Source organism: Dermacentor andersoni, chromosome 8 (assembly GCF_023375885.2).
Source record: "Dermacentor andersoni chromosome 8, qqDerAnde1_hic_scaffold, whole genome shotgun sequence".
Taxonomy (NCBI): Eukaryota; Metazoa; Arthropoda; class Arachnida; order Ixodida; family Ixodidae; genus Dermacentor; species Dermacentor andersoni.
In genome coordinates, this window is record NC_092821.1 from 145883356 (window position 1) to 145903833 (window position 20478).

At 44.7% G+C, this 20478-nt stretch overlaps 1 protein-coding gene across 2 annotated transcripts in view; it reads right to left on the reverse strand.

Moving 5' to 3' along the window:
- Positions 1-1105: 1105 nt before the first annotated feature.
- Positions 1106-20478, reverse strand: part of rho-5 (rhomboid-5) — a 51224-nt gene continuing 31851 nt past the window's right edge. Inside the window, exons 11-16 of one of the 2 annotated variants that reach the window (XM_050176517.3) lie at positions 18137-18157; positions 12399-12538; positions 10856-11090; positions 10154-10254; positions 9084-9237; positions 1106-8668 (exon numbers count right to left, since the gene is read on the reverse strand). In XM_050176517.3, the coding sequence (XP_050032474.2) occupies positions 8240-8668; positions 9084-9237; positions 10154-10254; positions 10856-11090; positions 12399-12538; positions 18137-18157 (1080 nt within the window). In that variant the 3' untranslated portion in view covers positions 1106-8239. The remainder of the gene's footprint in view (positions 8669-9083; positions 9238-10153; positions 10255-10855; positions 11091-12398; positions 12539-18136; positions 18158-20478) is intronic. The other variant, XM_050176519.3, reaches the window with a different exon arrangement.

Consider the following 20478-nt stretch of genomic DNA (forward strand, 5'->3'; position numbering starts at 1 on the left):
CTTCGCATGCACGGGACTCTTCAGGGAGTGCTCATGATAGCTGTATAGCCTGTAAAGTATGGCTACCTAAGCGACATAGCCTCTTGCACTATGCAAGTTCTGATGTTTTATGCCTATGCTATGCCTACGTGGGTGAAAACTTACCTTACTTTTGCTCCAATTTTGTTTAATTGGGCACTGCTGACGTTTTGAAATATTTGAAAAAAAGAAACATGCACAGCATGCACTAGTGGTGCAAGGCTGGAGTCAACAGCGGAGCTTGTGGTCACCTAGCTTTTACGTGGCTTATCTAAGGTGTTTGTAGGTTTTGCGAGGTTATGCTAGGTTTTGCTAAGTTGTTCGTAGGCTTGGCTGTCATTTCTAGGTTTTGCAAGGTTATGGTAGGCTTGGCTAAGTTGTTTCTAGGTTTTGCCAAGTTGTCTCAGCGGTCTTGATGCTGGAAGTTTTCGAGCAGTCACAGGCCGGGATCGCTTTCTCGGCGACGTCGGGCATTCGGGTGACAACTCTCGCGTTCCCTGGACTGAAACTCTGGATCCTCGACTCGGCATCGCCTCTTCTCAGCCGCAGCTTCGGCACAGTGTTCCGGATCAGCACGGCGGTGACACATTGCTTCTCGCTTGGCAGTACGGCGCTCCTCCTGGTAAGCTGCTTCTTCAGCCATCCAGACTTCCTTCGGACCTGCCATGGTAGCAGCAGGCACGCAAGAAGTAGAGGAGGCGAGAGGTGTGTCGCCGCGCCAGCTGTTCCGAGCTTTTACTCGCCTGTGACGCCTGTGACATCACGACTCCGCCCTACGTGTGTGGGGTGCGAGGAGGTTACGTGGCTCGGTGCTCTCGCAGGTGGTTGCTAGGCAACGCGAGGCAGCACAGAGTTGGACTGAATTTTCTGGCAACGCTCCAAGGCGGAACTAAAGGCTTAAACAGCTCTGCTGTTAATATTTTTTTCACTGCGAATAGCGACTATTCGATCCTAAGACAGAATTGAATAGGGCACTATTCAATTCGTTATTTGAAAGTTTCGAATATTTGCGCACCCCTACTTTCTTGTCCGCCCTCAGGTTCGGGCAAAAAGCTCCGATGAAATGATTACACATGGAGCCACAAAGTCACCAGTGCTGCTTTCAATTGTGTGCATTTATTAAAATATATTTATTACAACCGAGAACATTTCTCAGGAAAGAGAGAGAGAGGCGGTTCTGCAGGAGAGGGAGTAGTTTCATTTTTTTTTAACTCGTCACCAGTGTCTCATTGCTTTTGTGTCACCTTTTTTTTTTTTTCGACCTCAGACCACCACCCGATTTTTGTTTTTGGTAACCACCGGTCAGCCAGCGTCCAACAGGGAACGGAAAAGAATAACAAAAACACGCAGAGTCATCATCGGTGCAGGTCACTGTCACCGGCACCGCGCAGCGGGTGCAACACGTTTCCTCATATAGAAAGGTAAAAAAACACTCGCCGACGCAGTGTCATGTTGCTTGCTTGGCACGCCCATCGTCCCGTTGTTAACTCTGGTGCGCCCTCGGTATAGAACGAGGATGGGTGAAGGAGGAGGAGGGGGGGAGGGAGGTGGTGTGTGTGTGTGTTTTTTTTTGCTTTGGTTAGTTACGTCGGTTTCACTATATACATGTTTATACAAGCTCCACGCTTCTTTCCCACTCGCACGACAAAGAGAGAGACAGGCAAAAATGAAAGGAGGCTACGAATCTTTTTTCTAGATTCCTCATCTTTTCACTGAATGCCCACTTCAAAGTGGCAGAAGAAAAAAAAAATGAGAGGGGCAAATGTAGGCGTCCTAAACATCTCGTTCCCAGACAGCCGCACACTCTCCAACGATCAAGTCTCGCTATTATCATCGGCACTGAGTCGCGCTGGGATAACAGAAAGATAATGGACAGAACTAGGAATGGCGGCAGGTCCAATTGGTTGGTCATCAATACCCTCCGATAATCAGTCTCAGTAGCGACAGTGGCTTTCTTTGTTTTCCCTCGCTACAGTCACCAGCACCAAGTCATGCTGGGATAACGAAAAGATGACCGACAGAATTGGGAAGTCGGATTGACTAATCATCATTCTTTTTTCTCACAGTTAAAAAAGAGTTTTAGAAAGCATTTCTTCAGTGGTTGTTCTTACAACAAGCTTATGTCTCTGCCACATGAGCATGGAGTCTGATAATGTCCAAAGCCTTAAAGTTGCTCAATGCTGTTAATCAAGATCAAATCAAATCAATATTTAATGTCACTAAGTGCCACAATAATGATTCGGCTAATTGCACTAATGTTGTTGTGTAATCTGAAAATATTACTCATAATTCACAGATAGTAGTTTCAATTGACCCAACCCTAAAAAAGCTTTGTGGAAATTGGTATTCATTTTTTTTATGCCTTAACCACTGACAAAGTAGCTTTAAGCAATGCACAAAGTAGTATCAAATCCACTTGAAAGATCGTGCTACTATGGGGACAGCCTGATACTGTGTTAATTTCAGAGATGATGCCACACATCCAAGGGTTAAAGTGTTCGAGTGCCAAGATTCTGATATGGCTAAATATTGCACGAACATTGTCATGCAATCGGAAGAGATCATACTTTACAAATGGTTTTAATATTATCCAAACGCAAATTTTAACCAATTTTGTGGAAATCAATATTCAATTATACCTCATTGTTGACAACGTAGTTTTAAGCAGAGGACATAGGCGGTGAGCATCAAATCTGTTAGTGAGGATATAGACAGCAGGTATCCATACAAAAACTTGTCATGAATGCTTGGAATACTACGAATTTTGTTGGAGAGCTGTTTGTTGAAAGAAATATTCCTGTTCAGTATAAACGGTGCAAACATGAACAAGCAATCAAAGGGCAAATAAACTGTGGCAAAGTAATCAAGTTGTGGATGACATTAGGCAAAATTTGTATGTATCATCGTCAATCTAACAGCATTAAACATTAGGCATTATATACTCACTGTCATGTTACGTGCATCAGCGGCGGGGATATTAGCCATCAGGATGAGCAGTCATGTGAGCCGAGTATTGCTCCTGCAGCTCATTTTTAGCATTCTGAAGGTGCTAAAAAGAATCCAAATTTGTTTCAAAAGATCCCGCGTTTTCTTCTAAACGAGTCTGCAAAGTCCTCAAGCTGCTCCTATGGAATCTTAAGCAGATGCGGACATGATAATGCAGGTAACTAGAGCAAAAAAAAAAAGGTTTAGGTTCCGAATGTCCAACAACTGGTTTGTCTTCTCTTAGGCAACGACACAGGTACAAGGAATTCAGCCCTAACATATGTCGCTAAATGACCACACAATCAGCTACAACTTATTATGCCAATGAACACATGTATATTATGTTGGTGACCTTAAATACCATTTCACGTTGCATTCATTATGCCAAATCAAGGAAAGTAATGTTTCTTCAACGCTTCCTGTGATAAAAGTTTCTTCAACGCTTCCTGTGATAAAGGTGACAGATTAATACTTGATCACTGAACAGCCTTGCATTAACAGAGTTGCATTTCTGTGTGTCCACTGACTTGCACAATCAGTGACAGAAATTCTGCCAACCTACACCCAAAAAGTCAAGAGACATGCAGCCTAAGAAAAAACACAGATCACCTGCGTGGGCACATTCATTTTCCCTTGCCTGTGGTACTTTGCGCATAACATAATGTGCAATCAGGGCTCAATGATTATCGCATACTCTGTAAAAACAAAAAAAAGTTAACTAGCAACAACTGCCCTGAAACACTTACACACACAGTCCAACAATACCACAAGTTTTTCCGTATCATACTTGGGAAATCAAAGGATTCCGTGTCAACTTCGCATGATCATCCCTAAATGATATCTCAATTAATCACAGACGTTTTGGTTGGGAATGCCAATACCATTTGCCTGTTGTACCTCTCGTCTTTCATATCGCACACAATGGCAACGAAAAGGTCACCACAAGTGACCAGCAATCAGTGGCGAAACTGTGGTACACAGCACCTCAGCTGGCAACACGCCGATAGCAAGAGTACCAGACTGTTCCCGCCTCTCATGCTCGAGAGTAATTTGTTGTACAGCTTGTAAAGAATGACAGCTGGCCAGGATACCAACTCGAGATGGAAAGATCCAGGCATGGATTCACGAATATTTCGATGCCATTGCCGACAAGTGCCAACCTCCCCACGCTGCAGACGTGGGAAGAGTCGAGCACCCTCGCTATCCGTCCAATTCTTGCATGTGAGCGCCGCACAGCACTATTTCACTGCTTCCGTTGCCAGTCGCTTGCATTAATTTTTTTTCTATTGCCACTGTGCCTCATTACAGCCAATAATACTGAAAGCAAGAACGCACAAGGTCCTTGACAAAATCACCAAACGGCACTGGTGCTTTCGTAGCGAGGCCTTGCGCCTTGAAATTTATGCGTTGTGTATCAGCCGTTAACTAAATATTTTCCACACACAACCTGGTAAAGTCAAATGGATAACAACTGTGAAACACCGCCTGCGGTTTTTAGACACCAGTGCTGAATGTCACTATAATAATAATAATAATAAAAAAGAATGAAGAGCTTTCCTGATTAATGATATTTGAAGAAAGCAATAACTTCTGTGGGACCTAAAGTTTCTTTTTTAAAAAACGGAACACGAAGAAGAAGAAGAAATTAACTATGCAAAAAGCGCACAGATTTGGTAGAAAGTGTTATGTGGATCAAACAATGCTGCAATGAGCTAAGCTATGCTAAAACTAAGTAGTGTACCATAATTAACAGGGGTAACATTAATGAGGTAGAATAAGCAACACTAACGGATATTGTTATGCAGTTCCTGGACATTCAAGAATGTTGCATGGGCAAAAGCAAGCGTTTTAGCACCCAATAATAGTACCTAAGTGATGGAAGCTGCTGTCGAACTGTGTCACAGAAAGCTTAACTTTGTTGCAGAAAGTTTGCAAAACATTGTTTTATAGTCAAACCTCGATGTAATGAACATGGCTACAAAACATTATCAGCTATAACAAAGTAAGATTAACACTTAATTTGCTGTGCTTTATTCCAACGAGTATCCTGCTTCTAAAATAAAACCAAGTTTGCAAGGTCTGAGACAATATTCGTTACAGCAAAGCAAACATCTGTTTACTTGGAAGCTTAATGTATGTATTCTGGTAGCTAGAATGTCAAATACTCAGTGGGTGCAACTCAGTGTGGCTTGGTTCTTGAAACTACTCGATTCAGCACTTGCGTTTTAGCTAATGACTTGGTTTGGCTGGCCTGCAGCCGACAAGCCAATGTGCCTATCCTGTGTGGTCATACCGGTTGCACTGTTTCATGTTAACGAACGTGCACAAGTGCGTTTGTAATTTAATGTTGCTCACATGCCATCTTTCAGCACGTCAAGCCACCGACGGCTCATCAAAATTGACAATACATTCACTGGCCTGTCAGAGCCAATAGGCTTGCATTTATTTTGCACAGACCCGATTGCGAATTTCTTTTCTGCCGATGTCGGCATAAAACTACTGAGTAAACCGAAGGCATGTTTGTGTCAGTTGCAATTTGCATATGACGAGGTCTGACATCCAAGGTTTGTCAAACTTTGTCGTGTAAACTTTGGCGTAAAAATTTGGTCGTGCAAAGTCTGTCATAAAGTGACAATGCGTTACTGCGACTATCTTTCAAGATTAAAACACAAACAACTGAGAAAAAAAAATAACGATTGACATCACACGCAAAAGCCATACGGCAATGGGAGGTCAGAGTGCATCTGACTAGAATCAACAGGAAGTTTTCTCGATAAACATCTAAAAACATAGAAACACAAACTACTAAATATAACCAGTAGTATATCACAATTATATAACTCTAAAAAACGAAAGCCAGAAAGGAAATCGCACCTGGTGTGACCTAATTTGACAATGAATGCCACTCAGATTTTTTTTTTTTTGTGCTACTAGCTCAGGTAGATATAATAAAAAAGGAGTTGTAGCCGTAGCTCTCTAAATTGCAACTTCTGGCATAGTACAACGCATTGTAAGAAAGCGTTGGCCTTCCACTGTTAAATTGAACCGTGTATATAACAGTAAAAATGGCAGGGCAAAAAAAAAATAGAAAGAAGGGAGAGGGAGGGGGGAGGGGGTGATCCGCAGACATCAGGCCCAATACAGTACGACGCTACACGCACAACGCCACATCGCCGCCAACAAAAAGGATGTTGTTGCAAAGCTCTCCCCATATGGAAACCGGCGTGAAATAACAGTCAACACGTCACCACCGCACATTTGAGAAAGAACATCCACGGCAAACAATAAAAAAAGAAAACGGGGATCGTCGGACAGGTATACTATCCTATGTCACGGAGTCCTTGTCAACCAAGCACCACGGTCCACCACATCCTGCCCTGTACAATCACCACGCACAATATGCGACGAAAAAACAAACAAAAGAAGTGTGGAGGAAAGGTTTGCCATTTCCCCCCCCTCCGCAATCAATGAACACAAGCCTGCAGAAGCCGGCAGGCAAATTCTTGCACAGAGAGACAAGTGGGCTTCGGCAAGCACGACAAGTCTGTTCTCGTCCGTGCCTCTCAGCCAAGCGATCACTCCGTCCTTTTTGTTTTTCCAACACTTAACAGCTGGATGGCGTTTCTGGAAGACGAGTTGCATCATCGTCTTCCACGCTGAAGGATCTAACAGGTCTTGCCTCGTTCAAGCCTCGCTAATTTCACTTCGAGTCTTCCCCGTGTACGACCAGCAGTGCCTTCTCATCACTTCGGCCTCCCAACAACGGTCGCTCTCGAAAGCAAAGCCACGAGAAAAACATCACAACGACATCACTCGCTTTGCAGGATAGTCCTGCTATATACATATATAAAAAAAAAGAAAGAAAGAAAAGAAAACAACAGCAACTTTCACAGACCAGTCGCTTGCCTCATCAAACAGTCTGGAATGCCCAGTACAACCCTGTCAGTTGTGAATGCCATCACCAACGGCGATTACAACGGCTCCAAGCTTTGTGACTCCCTGGTCTGCGAGAGAGTGATCGTGCGCCATCTCTCATCGAAATCGGAATACTGATCCCGGCAAGCAAACTCGGCACGGGTGACGCTTTCATTTCTTCCAACAAACTTGTTGACTGCGTTCACGAGCTCGCGATCAGCCTTGTGACCACACTCCCGCCCTCTTCTGTCCTCACTGTTACATGATGAAGAGCCAAGAACATCCTGCTTCTACGGGCACTCGCTTACCCGCGCTTTGCCCTGGCAGACTCTCCATTTTCCCGTGTTGCTGTGAGACCAAGGCACACAGGAGTCGTCTGCTACGTAGGCTGCAACACCTGTCGAATACTGTTTGAGAAACAGTGCGGGAGCAATCGTGCAGGAGGCCCTAAATGATTCTGAGGGTTCTAGGTGACTTTCTGGTTTCCTTTGAAGTAAGTTGTCCTTACGCTGCCTTTTTTCTTTAACTCATGAGTGCAGCCAGTGCCTGAACCACTTCGTAGGCCGACTGGTGTCAGGCGCCACTCTCCTGCTCCCAGAGTACGTGGCATTTGTTGTACCATGGCCACAGGTGCAGTCTGAGTGGCTGTCGAACGCTTTCATCGTAGAACTTGCCCGAGGCCAGTCCGTGCCAACCGCTTGGAATGGGTTGTCTGCTGTCACACATGACAATACTCGCTACCAGAAGTTGCGGCAACTTCTGTATGCACCGACCGGCCTCAATAAGTCCCACAACGACATCGTTTAATGACCACTTCAGAGGTTTTTTTTTTTGTTGCTGATACCACCACTGTTAACTGTTCTGTCCGCAGATGGCAATGGCTCAACGCCTTTCATCACTACTGCATTGGCAAACTGACTCTTATACGCAGAGCGAGTGATGCTCGTTCCTGCAAACAACTCAGCTTCGCAACACTCGCGAGGGACTTATGGCCTTGCTTTCATGGCCGAGCTCCTCTATGTCCTTAAACTGCCTCACGCTCCATATTGCTGCATCCAACATCTCCCACGGTGAACCGATGCGACAAGACCGCCTTCTTCCTTTGCACGCGCTCGGTCGCTCGACTGTGACAGGCACTGCTCGGATGTTGACATGAGCCTCGTTTCCACAAAGGCCGACACTGGGAGAGAGAAAGCTCTCTCGAGACGTGTCCGCACACGCGCATGCAGGCTTCGGCAACGGCTTTCGGTGACGACGGCGACAACGAAGCCGTGGCGGGGAGTCACCGGAAAGGGCGACAATGGGTGGGGAGGGGCCACGATCACGTGTCCTGGCGGGTGATGTTTATGCGGTGGCTGTCGCACAGGTCCCGGGTGAGGGGCAGGCAGTTGAGATAGTGGCAGAAGGAGCACTCGTAAATGGGGTGCACGTAGAACAGCAGCACGAGCCCCACAAACAGGGCCACCGACACGATGAGGCAGGCCCAAATCAGGGCCACCTTGGCCGTCCGGTCGTAGCTGCCGAAGGAGACATACGGCAGCAGCGCGTACGACAGCAGGAAGCCAAACACAAAGCCGAACACATGCGCGTAGTTGTCCACCCACGGCAGCAGGCCCAGCAGGAAAAGCACGGCGGCGCCCGCGCCGAGCTTGAGCAGCGCGGCGCTGGGCCGCTTCAGCATCTGCCAGCAGTGGATCACCTCGACGAACAGGCAGGCCAGCAGGCCAAACTGCGAGCCCGCAGGACCCACCTGCGCGGGTGGGGAGAGGGGGGCGGTGCCGGGGAAAGTGGAAAACCAAGATTATGGGGACGTCAAACACCATAATAATGCGAAACGTGAGAGGCAGAGAAAACTGAAGGCCAGATTTGATTCAAGGCTAACTTTGGCGTGGCTGGTAGATGGCACACTGACAGATGACATTAGTTCAAGCTATCACTGTACACTGCTCTCTTGTGGTGGCAAATAGGTGGCTGCAACCAATACGGCTCGCCTACTACACGGGAGGACGGTTTGCACAGGTGAAACGTGGGCATCAACTCATCACTTTCAAATCCTCGAGGCCTTAAGGGTGTGTTGAAACAAAGACATTAAATTACTTCAAGTAACCTAGCAGGAGGTGCGGCACCACCAAGCTTTTGTCTCGAAACAGAAGTACTGCACGTACCTCGGCCCTGTATGGAACAAATATGGCGCTGGCCAGGTTTCCGGCCACCCCAGAGCACATGTAGATCACCGCTGTGCGCACAGGACCCGCCAATTTCTCCAGGTCGCGCATCACAAACAGCTGCACTATCACAGTTATCGACAGGTGGAAGATCCTGCACAGATAAGGGCCGGCAAGGGGACACACATCAGCATCGGGAATGCTTATCAAAAGCTCAACGTGGTCCAGCCTGGCACAGCCTGCCATCTGTAAACACAGATCTGGGAAACAGCTCAGACATTAAGCAGAAATAACCGAATGGGGAGAGATGGTACTACAGGTATTTCCGCATCAGAAGAGTGGCTGCTGTTTTGTATAACTTTGCAAACTACTATAAATACATTTTTCCACTTGAAAGAATGTTTCCATGAAAAGCATCTTTTTTTTTTACAACAGGCGCCTTAGATTTACATTACCGGTGGATATACAAGACAAACAGCACACATCATACACGTCTTGAAGAAGGACACCTGAGGAAAGGGGGAGAAAGGAAACATGGTAACACGAGCGCTAGCCTTTTATGACCATCTTCCGTCCCTTTCGAACCACGTCTACATACAGAACCTCACAGATATGCTAATGTTAAAACATCCAGCATTACTACTACAAAATTTGTTATATTTACAGAGCTATAGAAGTATGGCATTGAAGCTGCTGCTCGTAACTATGTACCTTATGAAATGTTTTCTCATTTTGCAAGTCTTGTTCTTACCATATGTTTGTAACGCATGCTTCCATGTAATTCTTTATGTACTTCTGCTGCTTTGCAGGCTCCATACTATCACTACTGTTGCAGGCTGTACTTTTTGTTTAGGGACAAAAGGTGCAGCACCTTGTCAGGTATCAAGCCTTTGACTTCCATGGATTATTACTGCGTCCTTCCTGCAAGCAAACAGACGTGAACTGGCTTGGCTTGGAAAATATTCCTGTCCATATTTGTACAGTTAATCCAGAATGACTTGTGGAGTCGAAGAGTGAACAATGCAAGGTATGCAGAATGTTGTTGAGGGATGAAGAGGTAGCCCGCCTACCCTGCGTGGAGGAACAGCGAAGTCCACAACCGGTAGAACTGGTCAGGCACTTCAGGGTTGACAAATGGAATCATGCCACACACATCGTTTAGGCAGGAGACCTGCGGGCAAACAAGATTATTAAGCACAAACGTGTGTGTAGTAAGCTACGCTGCATAGCGTGCATAAAAGACTCATAAAAGTGAGTGCAAAGGTACGGCATACATTTGTATAACACACATGAAAGCCCTCATACACAATAAGATAGCAGCAGGTCTGGAAGGAAGACGTCCAGAATACCATGAAGAAATTCTGCAGTTTATGTGTATGGCTACGTTTTCGAACTAGCGATGCAGGCTTTGCGTGGCTTGCCTAGACCGCACTGTATTCGCAAAGAACGAATGGTAAAATGGGCTTTTGTCTGTTCTCACCATCTTTGAGGTCAAAGTGTTAGCAATAATTCGAGCAAATGTCGGGGCTGAAGAGATAAATTAGAGAGTGCTACCAATCAGCAGTGCTGCTTTCCTTACTCAAGAGACAAGTCACAGGGTATTAGTGACGACTGGTGCAAATTTGCCAATTCAACAGACAAGTTACTGTGCTCACACAAATAGCCATAAGGTCAAATGCTACCTGGGGAAAAAAAAAATCAAGTTTGCTATAGTAATGCATGAATCTGTTCAACTTTGTCGACAGACTAGAGAAAGTGTGACAATGCCCGACCTGTGAGCAGAGGGCAGCTTCCTCGTGGAAGAACCCGCCAACAAAGTCGCAGTAGTCACGGGTGGTGATGTGGCACTCGCCATACACGCCAATGCAGCAGGGACGGCCGACCACCTCGCACGACATGTGCGCGTCGGGCACCTTGCGGCTGGCGTGCGAGCGACGGCACACGGGCCACTTGGTGATGTCGTCAGGCCACTCGAAGGGGAACACCGACGCCGGCTCCTCGCAGTACCTGCACGTACACGTACGACAGGGGGCTTCGTAAACCACACGAGGCGAGAGGGGAAGCCCCGCTCAGTCTAAAGGGGGCCAAACAGCGTAAAAGCTGGCGTGGAGCGTAGACTACAGACACGGTGCCGACTACCCTTCTGTCTTCTGTCTACGGTTATCGTCTGTCTGTCTGTGTCTGTCGTCTACACTTTGCCCAATCCATTATAGCATGCACTAACCAGCCCAGTTCAGCACGTTTGCTTTGTGCATCAGTCAGGGGGGAAAAAAACCCCAAGGCCAAGCATGACTTCTTGAAACGTACCTGTATGACTGTACTCTGTAAAGCATACGACACAACATAAAGAGCCTTGCTTTTTCATACGCGAGTCAAAAGCTAAGCCACAACTTGTCCCAGTACTTGCATGTACACACACAAGTGAGAGCTTGGTAAAATGTTTCAACAATAAATCATCAGCCTATTTTATGTCCCCTGCAGGGCTAAAACACCTCCCAGTGATCTCCATTACTGTCTTGGGCCAGCTCGCTCCATCTCATGGTTGCAAATTTCCTCATTTCGTCGCATAACCTCATCCATCCCTTCCCTCGGCACCCAATCAATAGACTGCTGCTTATCTGCTCTATGAGTTACATGTCCATTTCTTCCTCTTGACGTCAACTAGAATATATTGGCTACCCCCAATGGCTCTGCATACTGCCGTCTTCCTGTCTCTTCATGTTATGCCTATCATTTTTGTTCCATTTCTCATGGCATTGAGCTTAGCGTTCTGTTAAGCTTATTGTTATCCTCAAAATTTCAGCCGTAAAGGTTAGCAACACTTGTAGAATGCAACGATAATATTGCTCAAAAATTGTAGATGAGCATTTATACTTACGATTATTAAAGAAATTAAAAAAAAATGGAAGTGTAAGAAAAGACAGCGCTGCATTCTGTGTCCTTTTGTTCGGTGTTCCATTTTTAGTGGTTCGCTCCAAAAACATGTATACTAGTACCAACTGCCTCACTTAGTCACGTTATTGAAGGAAATACCATTTGCCACTGGCAGAATCTGTGCCCATGTTTCTTTTTTCACAATTTGTGTGGTGGACAATAATTTTTTTTAGTTTATTTTTACTGGTATTTCTCCTTGGAATCACTTTATTTTGGCTTCTTAGAAGTCCTTCTTCATCTAAATATCACACCTCAGAGTTTTTCAGTCTTCTCCCGTGCAAGATGCACAAGTAAACCTTACAAACTCTTGCATAGCTGTCTTCTTGCAAAGTGTGTCAAAAAGCAGATATTTGAAGAAGGCAGGCTTTCAGTGCTGCTGACCTTGGGTCTTGACCGCAGACAGAGCCTGACAGGCGGCGCTGGGTCATGCCCCGGTCCTGACCAACAGCTGACGGGTCGGCAACCCATCTTGGTGGTCCCGGTTGGCTCACATTCCATTTCCTCCACGTCGAAATCACCTCCTAATCAGCAGAGAGGCAAGTGCCAGCTCCAAAGTGTTAGATATGCATGTATATTATCAACTTCACCTGCACCAATGTGCTAAGGGTAAAACAATATCTTTAAGGTACTCGTCAATTCACATTTCATGCAGTTCAAATTTCGTTACATGAAGTGCTCATGTAAGAGTCCAATTGTGAAGCTACAAAGAGTAGTTAAATGGCCAATATAAGGTTAAAACTTTATGGCCTTGGTGCCTAACCTCCTGATGACAAAGTCAAGCATGGCTTAACGCAAAATGACTAGCAGCACTTCCGATAAGTTCACTCAGACGAATAGTAATCACTAAAGCTCACGGTTCACCTGCGCTGACAAGTAAGGTCATGCTAGACATGACCAACAATGCTTGAGGTCTGATCAACTTTCACGTATCAAGTTGTATGTATAACGGCTGGACTGTTCTAATGGTAATGCCAATTAATGGTACTACTAAATGAAAACTGCACGGGGACACCTCTCTAAAGTGTTTACAGTTGTTCAAGCCAAGAAAGATGAGCCAGATAGATAAATGATAGATAGCCAGATGCATTAAAGGGACTACAAAGGCAAATATTGTCTAGCATAAAGTGGCAGATTGATAGGTTTAAGTGATAGATGTAATAAAGGCATTATGTCTACCTAGAATAGACCTTTTGTAAGCAAGAAAGTCACATTAAAGCGTTTACAGTTGTTTAAGCCGAGAAAGATGAGCCAGATAGATAGATGAGAGATAGCCAGATGCATTAAAGAGACTACAAAGGCAAATATTGTCTAGGTTTAAGTGATAGATGTAATAAAGGCATTATGTCTACCTAGAATAGACCTTTCGTAAGCAAGAAAGTCACATAAGTGTGAGACAGTATTGGCACTGCCGCTATGAGAATACAGCACCAGCTCCCGCGAAGTAGTATGTCCGGTTTGGCAAAGTGAAGGCAACGTCATCTGGTGATAATATACGAATTAATCAGGATGCATTTCAATGTGAAACTTTAGTTGTAACAATGGAAGCGTCAAACCAAATGGGCATTCCCAAAGAATTACACGTAACATGATCAGTGGCGCACCGTACCCAGACTGCCAATATGCCTGTGACGGGGTGTTTTTATGTATGCAAAGTGGTGCCCCTCTGCAGATGGCCAACAGAAGTACGTTACCAAGCTAAACTGGTTCTAGCATATCTATTTCTACGGGTTACTAAGCGCATAATCTGCTTCAGAAGCTGGAACCACAACTGTCACTAGGCTTTGTGCTGCAGCCAGTGTAGCGTCCACTGCGCTTTGAAGATCTGTTTGAGAGAACTATCCTTCTGCGTTGAACTATTGGAAGTGCTGGGAGTGAATTAACTCTCGGCCTAACACAGCCCGGTGACAAATACAATCACGCGTACACAGCACATCATAGACTAATGAACAGACAGTGCAACAAATGAAATACGGCATAGCCCCTGCCACACAGGCCAAAAAAAAAAAAAAAAGAAGGCATCAGGCGTCACAAAAGTCGCTGTTTTCAGAGGCGGTGCCATACGTGAATGTTTAATGCAATGAACTGCCATGATTACACTATGCTTAAACAGTGCATGACTATTTTTCACCCTAATGTAAAAGTTTGTCTCTTGGAAGTATTTTTATTGATTGACTGATTGATTGATTGATTGATTGATTGATTGATTGATTGATTGATTGATTGATTGATTGATTGATTGATTGATTGATTGATTGATTGATTGTGTTTAGCATCACAAAGCAACACACAGCAGCTATGAAGGACACTGTAGTGGAGACCTCCGTATCAATTTTGACTACCTGGGGTTCTTGCGCCCAAAACAAGTCACACAAACTTGTTCAGTTTTCCCTGGAAGTGGCCTAGTTAAATAGTTAAAAAGTTAGAATAATACCTGTGACCTTGCACTCAGCTGAGAAACGCCAAGGCCGCTGAGGAGGGTGGAGCTCTCGGTGTTATTCAAATGCAATGTTAAAAGACTCTCGCAGAAGAGGAAGTGCTGACCTTTGCTTTGCAGTTGACACAGCAAACTTCAAATAAAAAGGCCGGCACCAGGCAGCCAGGGCCGCATTTGGTGGCTAGAATCTACTACAGGGTAAATGATTTACGCCTGTACAAGGCACTCGTGATGATGGAAAATCATGACTCATGAATTTGATGCTCCATATAGCATCGTCATGCTGAAAAGACATGGCGGTCAGGGCCAGGCATGATCTACAGGTTTATGCATTTCACGGGTAAAGAAATGCGACGAAGTCATTGGGACTAAAACAACATGAAAGCGAACGTCGTTAACTTTTGCACATATGGCACCCAATTAAATTTAGTGTTGTTATCAACATTAAGAATTTTGATTATGCCATCAGTCACTTTACATCACTTTTTGCGCCTGTGTGGCAGGGGCGTGACAACATGAGTTGATATTCAATGCGAGTGCATCAATCATGCTTGAGCATCAAACGCCGAGCTTTGTTCCGACAAGCAGCACTCTCAGCCAATGCCCATTTGCTGTTGCACTTTAAGGCACGGCACAAATTTCAACACAGCCAAAGAGCACATCATACCAAGTTCATTCAGCTTTGTCGCACAAGAAGAGTGACTCATGCCAATAATAAAGAAAAGTAAGAAATCAGATCTGCCAAGCCAGCTGTTGTGAGCACTGCACACAACTGAGTCTCTTTAGCAGTCATGCGAGGACACGGCACACACAGTGATGCAAACAAAATTGTATGCAGTCAAATCATAGCATCAGCAAAGTTGCTTTGTGCTATCGATATACAGGGAACCAAACAGAAAGGTCAAATAAATGGTCAGTGGTCAGAAATCAGGAGAGAAATATAGTGAAATGAACAAGATGTTTCTTGACAAACACAGGCCCAAGCACTTAAATTGATGGGGGGGAAAAAAAAACGGAGTACTCAAGAAAATCAAACACAACAAAATCACTTCAGTAGATGCATTAACAGAAACTATTCTCTGTTAGCAGTGGGACTTCCTCGCTACGAATGCAACCAGTGAACTGTCTCGGACCTACTCAACTTGTGCCCTGAACAAGCAAGATCTACAAGAATAAACGGAAGTGAAAGAATGGAAGTGAAAATGGAATCATGAGTGAAATGAGAGCATCTCAACACACCAGCTACTATATTTCTTCCCCCTAGAGATTTTAAAAGAATCACCTGCAGCATATAGCCCGGTCCTGCCTATTCAGCTGAACTATTAGGAGAGCTAGACATAACTTGTGCAACTAATCACAATGTGCAACTACCTAACTTAATTAATTGGTTATTTACTTATGGGCACATGCTATGGTCACACATCAGAAGCTGGCCAGTGATTGACACATGCCAATGTAGAGATAGCCCTATGAATAGCACTGGTTTCAAGATATCCATCTACAATATTTGCTATGTAATACGTTGCTGTTCCACTTAATTTTACTTGTCAGTGCGAACATTGCTGTTCCACGTATTTTTTAGGTGCAAGCATTGCCGTTCCACTTAACTTCACCTATCACGTACATACATTGGTCTTCCACCTCACTTTTGCCCTAAACGCTCCTGTTCCACTTAGTTTTCGCAGTCAGCATGGAAATAAATAGCAATTTCACGTAGTTTCACCTGCCAGCATGTAAATGCACAGCTGTTCCACTTAGTCTTTCCATCACAACATAAATACATTGCATTCCACATAGTTTTACACATATTTATATAGGTAAATACATTGGTGTTTCTTGCCCATCAGTGCATGAAGGTTTTTTGGGAAAACAGTACATGGAACGTAAATGCCATTCGCTGTACTTTCAGGAATGGATATCCTTGAACTGGTGGCAGTCTCGGGACATTGTTAAATGCGCACTACTTCACTGCGGCTGAGCTCCGTTTACGCCACTGCAATGCACGCTCAAAATCAATTTGAAAGTTAATCAGGATCAGAGCAGCTTTGGCAATCTGGTAATTTCATTTTAAAAATCCTCATACAAGGCACACTTCTTCAAGCGATCCGCCCCCATGATGCAGCAATTGCGCTAATCTGCTACGGACTGTTACAAAAAAATCTGTTATAAGAAACAGAAACGAAAATCTCGTGGTACAGAATGAGCAGCTCGAGTAAAGCAGTTAAGAGAGAAGACGTTCAATGCCTTCACGTAAACATTACAAGTGTCATACACAGCAACGAGGAAAATTTTAAGACGTTAAAGAGCACCGGACATGGCACAAGCATGACAATGCCTTGACTATGCAGTGGCTTTCTGTCATGCTGTCCTCTCTTTTCTCGGGACATTTGTCTGACCGGCATGTGCCTCGGCATGTGTGAGTGAATGTGCGTGATTCAGATGTGTTGGCGCTCAGGAGCCATAGCCAAGGCCCGGCAATTAACAGCTAAGACCTCTGCTGCTGCGCTATGGTCGCCACACATTGGCCATCCTTCTAATAATGTTTATCCCAGGTAGAAGACATGTAGTATTACATCAGTTAATTTTAAGCGAAAGTGTAGCAGAGCAAGGAAAAGGGACGCTTATAAAGTGTGATGGTAGTCGCAGGAAAGGAGATCAGATAAAATCCTTCTTCCTTGTTCGGCAACCCGCCTTCGCCATCACCCCCCCCTCCTTATCCAGTCCCTATTTTTGAGAACAACACCTCTTGCTGTACCCTCCATCAAGTTGCTATCTTATTTTGAGAACAACTCTCTTGTTGTTCTCAACACTGTTCATGATGCCTTGAAACTGAACAACACACAGTGCTTCGGGATATGTGAAAAACTCTCTTGTTGTTCTCAACAATGTTCATGATGCCTTGAAACTGAACAACACACAGTGCTTCGGGATATGTGGTTATGTGACGAAGAACTGGCAACCTGCAAATCAGCACGCACATGCAAGTGTGAAGCGGAAATATCAGTGTTGGCAATTGGTGACACAGTGTACAAGTTATTCAGGCTTTGGTATGCGGCACCACCAAGGGGTGGAGAACAATGAAAAATCCAGCCGGTGCACCATGCAAAAGTGCCAAAAGGCAACACCGCAACAAGCACATGCGAGCAGACACCACGGTTAAGTACAGCAGGCATGAGAAAGCAGGCAGGTTTAGTAGCACGCATTGTGGCAGCCATAAAGCTGTCAACGTGAACATGGCAACACGAACGAAGGAATAAAAAAAAGCCCACAAAGGTGCACAGATGCTGTCTAAAAGATAACCGGATAAACTGAACCTAACTAAAGCCAAATCGAAGCTAAAAAGTTAAGGGGAAGGAAAGCAAAATGCTGTCAGCTCTGTTTTGGACATTGTAAGCATGGTGCTGGGCAATGCAGGCCAGATGGTAGCAATGGCAGTCAGCAGTGCTTTGTTTTGATTGCACGAACAATTTGTTGTGCACAGGTGACCTTCAGAGGGCGTCATTTCGTGCATTATCACAAAAAGGCCTCCGAGGCCTCCTATCACAAGGCCTCCTGCGGCTCTTTCGTGCAGTTCCTCACGTCATATCAGATAAACTGCAGGACTGCTTTATCAACGCTTCTGTGCAACCCCTGGAGCGGCAGAATAGGTGGGTGGAAATGTGACGGACAAAGAAGGTTTGCGTACCCCAGCCATAATTCCTCGTGTCTTTACGACCAGCAGCGTAGGAGATTGGATGAGCGGGGAATGGTGGAAAGGGTGTCAGCAAGTTTGGTGGGAAAGGAGAGGGGTGAGAAGAGAGAGAGAGAAAGAGACAGAAAGAGACACACAGTGAGTCGACGACACTGAATGACAAACTAAAGAACAGGCTATGATAGCCAGGGAAGGTTCACCAGCTCCCTCGCCGACGTCGGCTGTTCAATTTTGACGCTGTCAGTCTGCTGCTTAAACTTTGTACAATCAAGTTCAAGGAAACTGCAAGTATTTTCATTAGGCAAAAATTTTAACCAACCAGGGCCGACATTCTGTAGCGATTATACACCCATTCTTTCTGCCTTCTGTCAACGGTTCGCATGTCGCCATAATTGCCAGGATAGCCACAGTTAACGATGTTTGGACCAAGTAGCCAATTCCGCCATGGCTGCTGGGATCAGCAAGTTGGCATGAAGATCTACAACCACGACTATACTGGCAACCCTTCGGGATACCGGCATGCAAGCCGTAGTAGCCGGATTCATCAGCATACCGGCATGCAAGCTGTAGTAGCCGGCTTCAACTACTATGGCTCAGATGCCCAATACGCCTTCATAGTAGCATATTTACATGCTACTACGGTATCAGCTACTTGGCGTGAAGTGCACTAAGAAATGAGTAGAAAGAAAAGGAGTCATCACAAAACGCAGCCGCTGGAAATTTTTTGGCTTCATTGGCACAAACGAATTTCAGCTTGTTTGCCTGACAGCAGCATTGGTAGCGCAGCTGTTGTAACAATGTTTGAGCTGGACCAATGTGCCCTTCTATACCAAATCCATTTAATCAATTGTCAGTCAAACTGAACTGATTTTTAAACAAACACATTGCATCGAGAGGCCAGAACATGAACTCGGGGAGGTACTGGCTCAGACTACCATCTACAGTGTTGTCGAACACCAGTTGTCGAGGTGGCCCGACTTTCGTCCACTGGATGGGTTAGTTGACATGTACCCGAATGCAGCCATCGACAAGGATACGATGGCAGGACAGTTGGCATAATTACGTACGTTATACAGTACGTACGAACAACAGACTAGGGGTGTGCGAATAGTGATTTTTAAAATGAACCGAATACAAATAGAATAGTTCCAGAAGTGAATCGAACTGAATAGTTCTCAAATAGTTTTTGAATAAAGAACAGTCGTTATCACAATTCATATACAACGATGTTCACATCCTAGTGTTCTTAAAGTTGGCAAGCTTAATTCTGTCATCACATAGTGCGTTATGAAATGTTAATTAAAAGCACAAATGGAGAATTTGGAGCAAACAAGTAGTTTCTTAACATGCACAGGACTCTTCAGAGAGTGCGAATTATTGCTGTACAGCTTGTAAAGTATGGCTACCTAAGTGATGTAGCCTGCTCCACTATGTAAGTTCTCCATGTTTTATGTCTATACTATGCCCGGGGGATGAAAATTTACCCTACTTTTGCTCCAATTTTATGTTTAATTGGGCGAAGTTGATGTTTTGAAATATTAGAAAAGCATTCGAAAGTTTCGAATATATGCACACCTTTACAACAAAGAAAGGAAGCATGCCTGTCCTGCGTTCTTGTCTCTCATCCATTGTTGTGTACATCATGTACATGATACGTAATTGTATGCACACAACTGTCTCGACCTTTCTCGGTTCAAGCGAGATCACTCCTGGCTCGGGAAAAAAGATAATGAAACACTGCCATGGCAGCATTCGAGTGGATGTCAATCTGCCCTTTACTCATAGCCGTTTAATATGGAAAGCTTTTGCTGTTGCCTGTGCTTACCCACATCTTAACCCTGTAATGCCCAACGTATCACATAGACTAAGGCGAGTTCGATACCTCAACATTATGGTTTAAGCATTGAAAACTTCATGAATAACCTACAGTAGCGTTTTTGATATGCTGGAGCAAGTTTTAAGTTGTGCCGAGTTCAGAAAGCCAGTTATGCTAGTTAGGCTACTATACTAATGAAGCTCCTACTCACACAACATTTTTTTTTTTTTTTTCATACAGATGAACTCTCAACGGCTAGAAATAAAGGTGAACACATTCAAATTTTTCTCAATGTATAACTATGTTTGGGCATTATAGGGTTGATAAATGCGACTAAAGCAGAATTAAAAACTGATTGAAAAATCTCACTCAGCAGTCAACTAGACTTAAGAGGTTCAGCACTAGAGGTGCGAGGGATAGCGACACAATTACAAAGTAGTAATGTGACACTCCGGACACCTGCTAAATGAAGCTAAGTGGTGGCTGGTTGCTTTAATCGTGCTACTTTTAAATAGAGTAT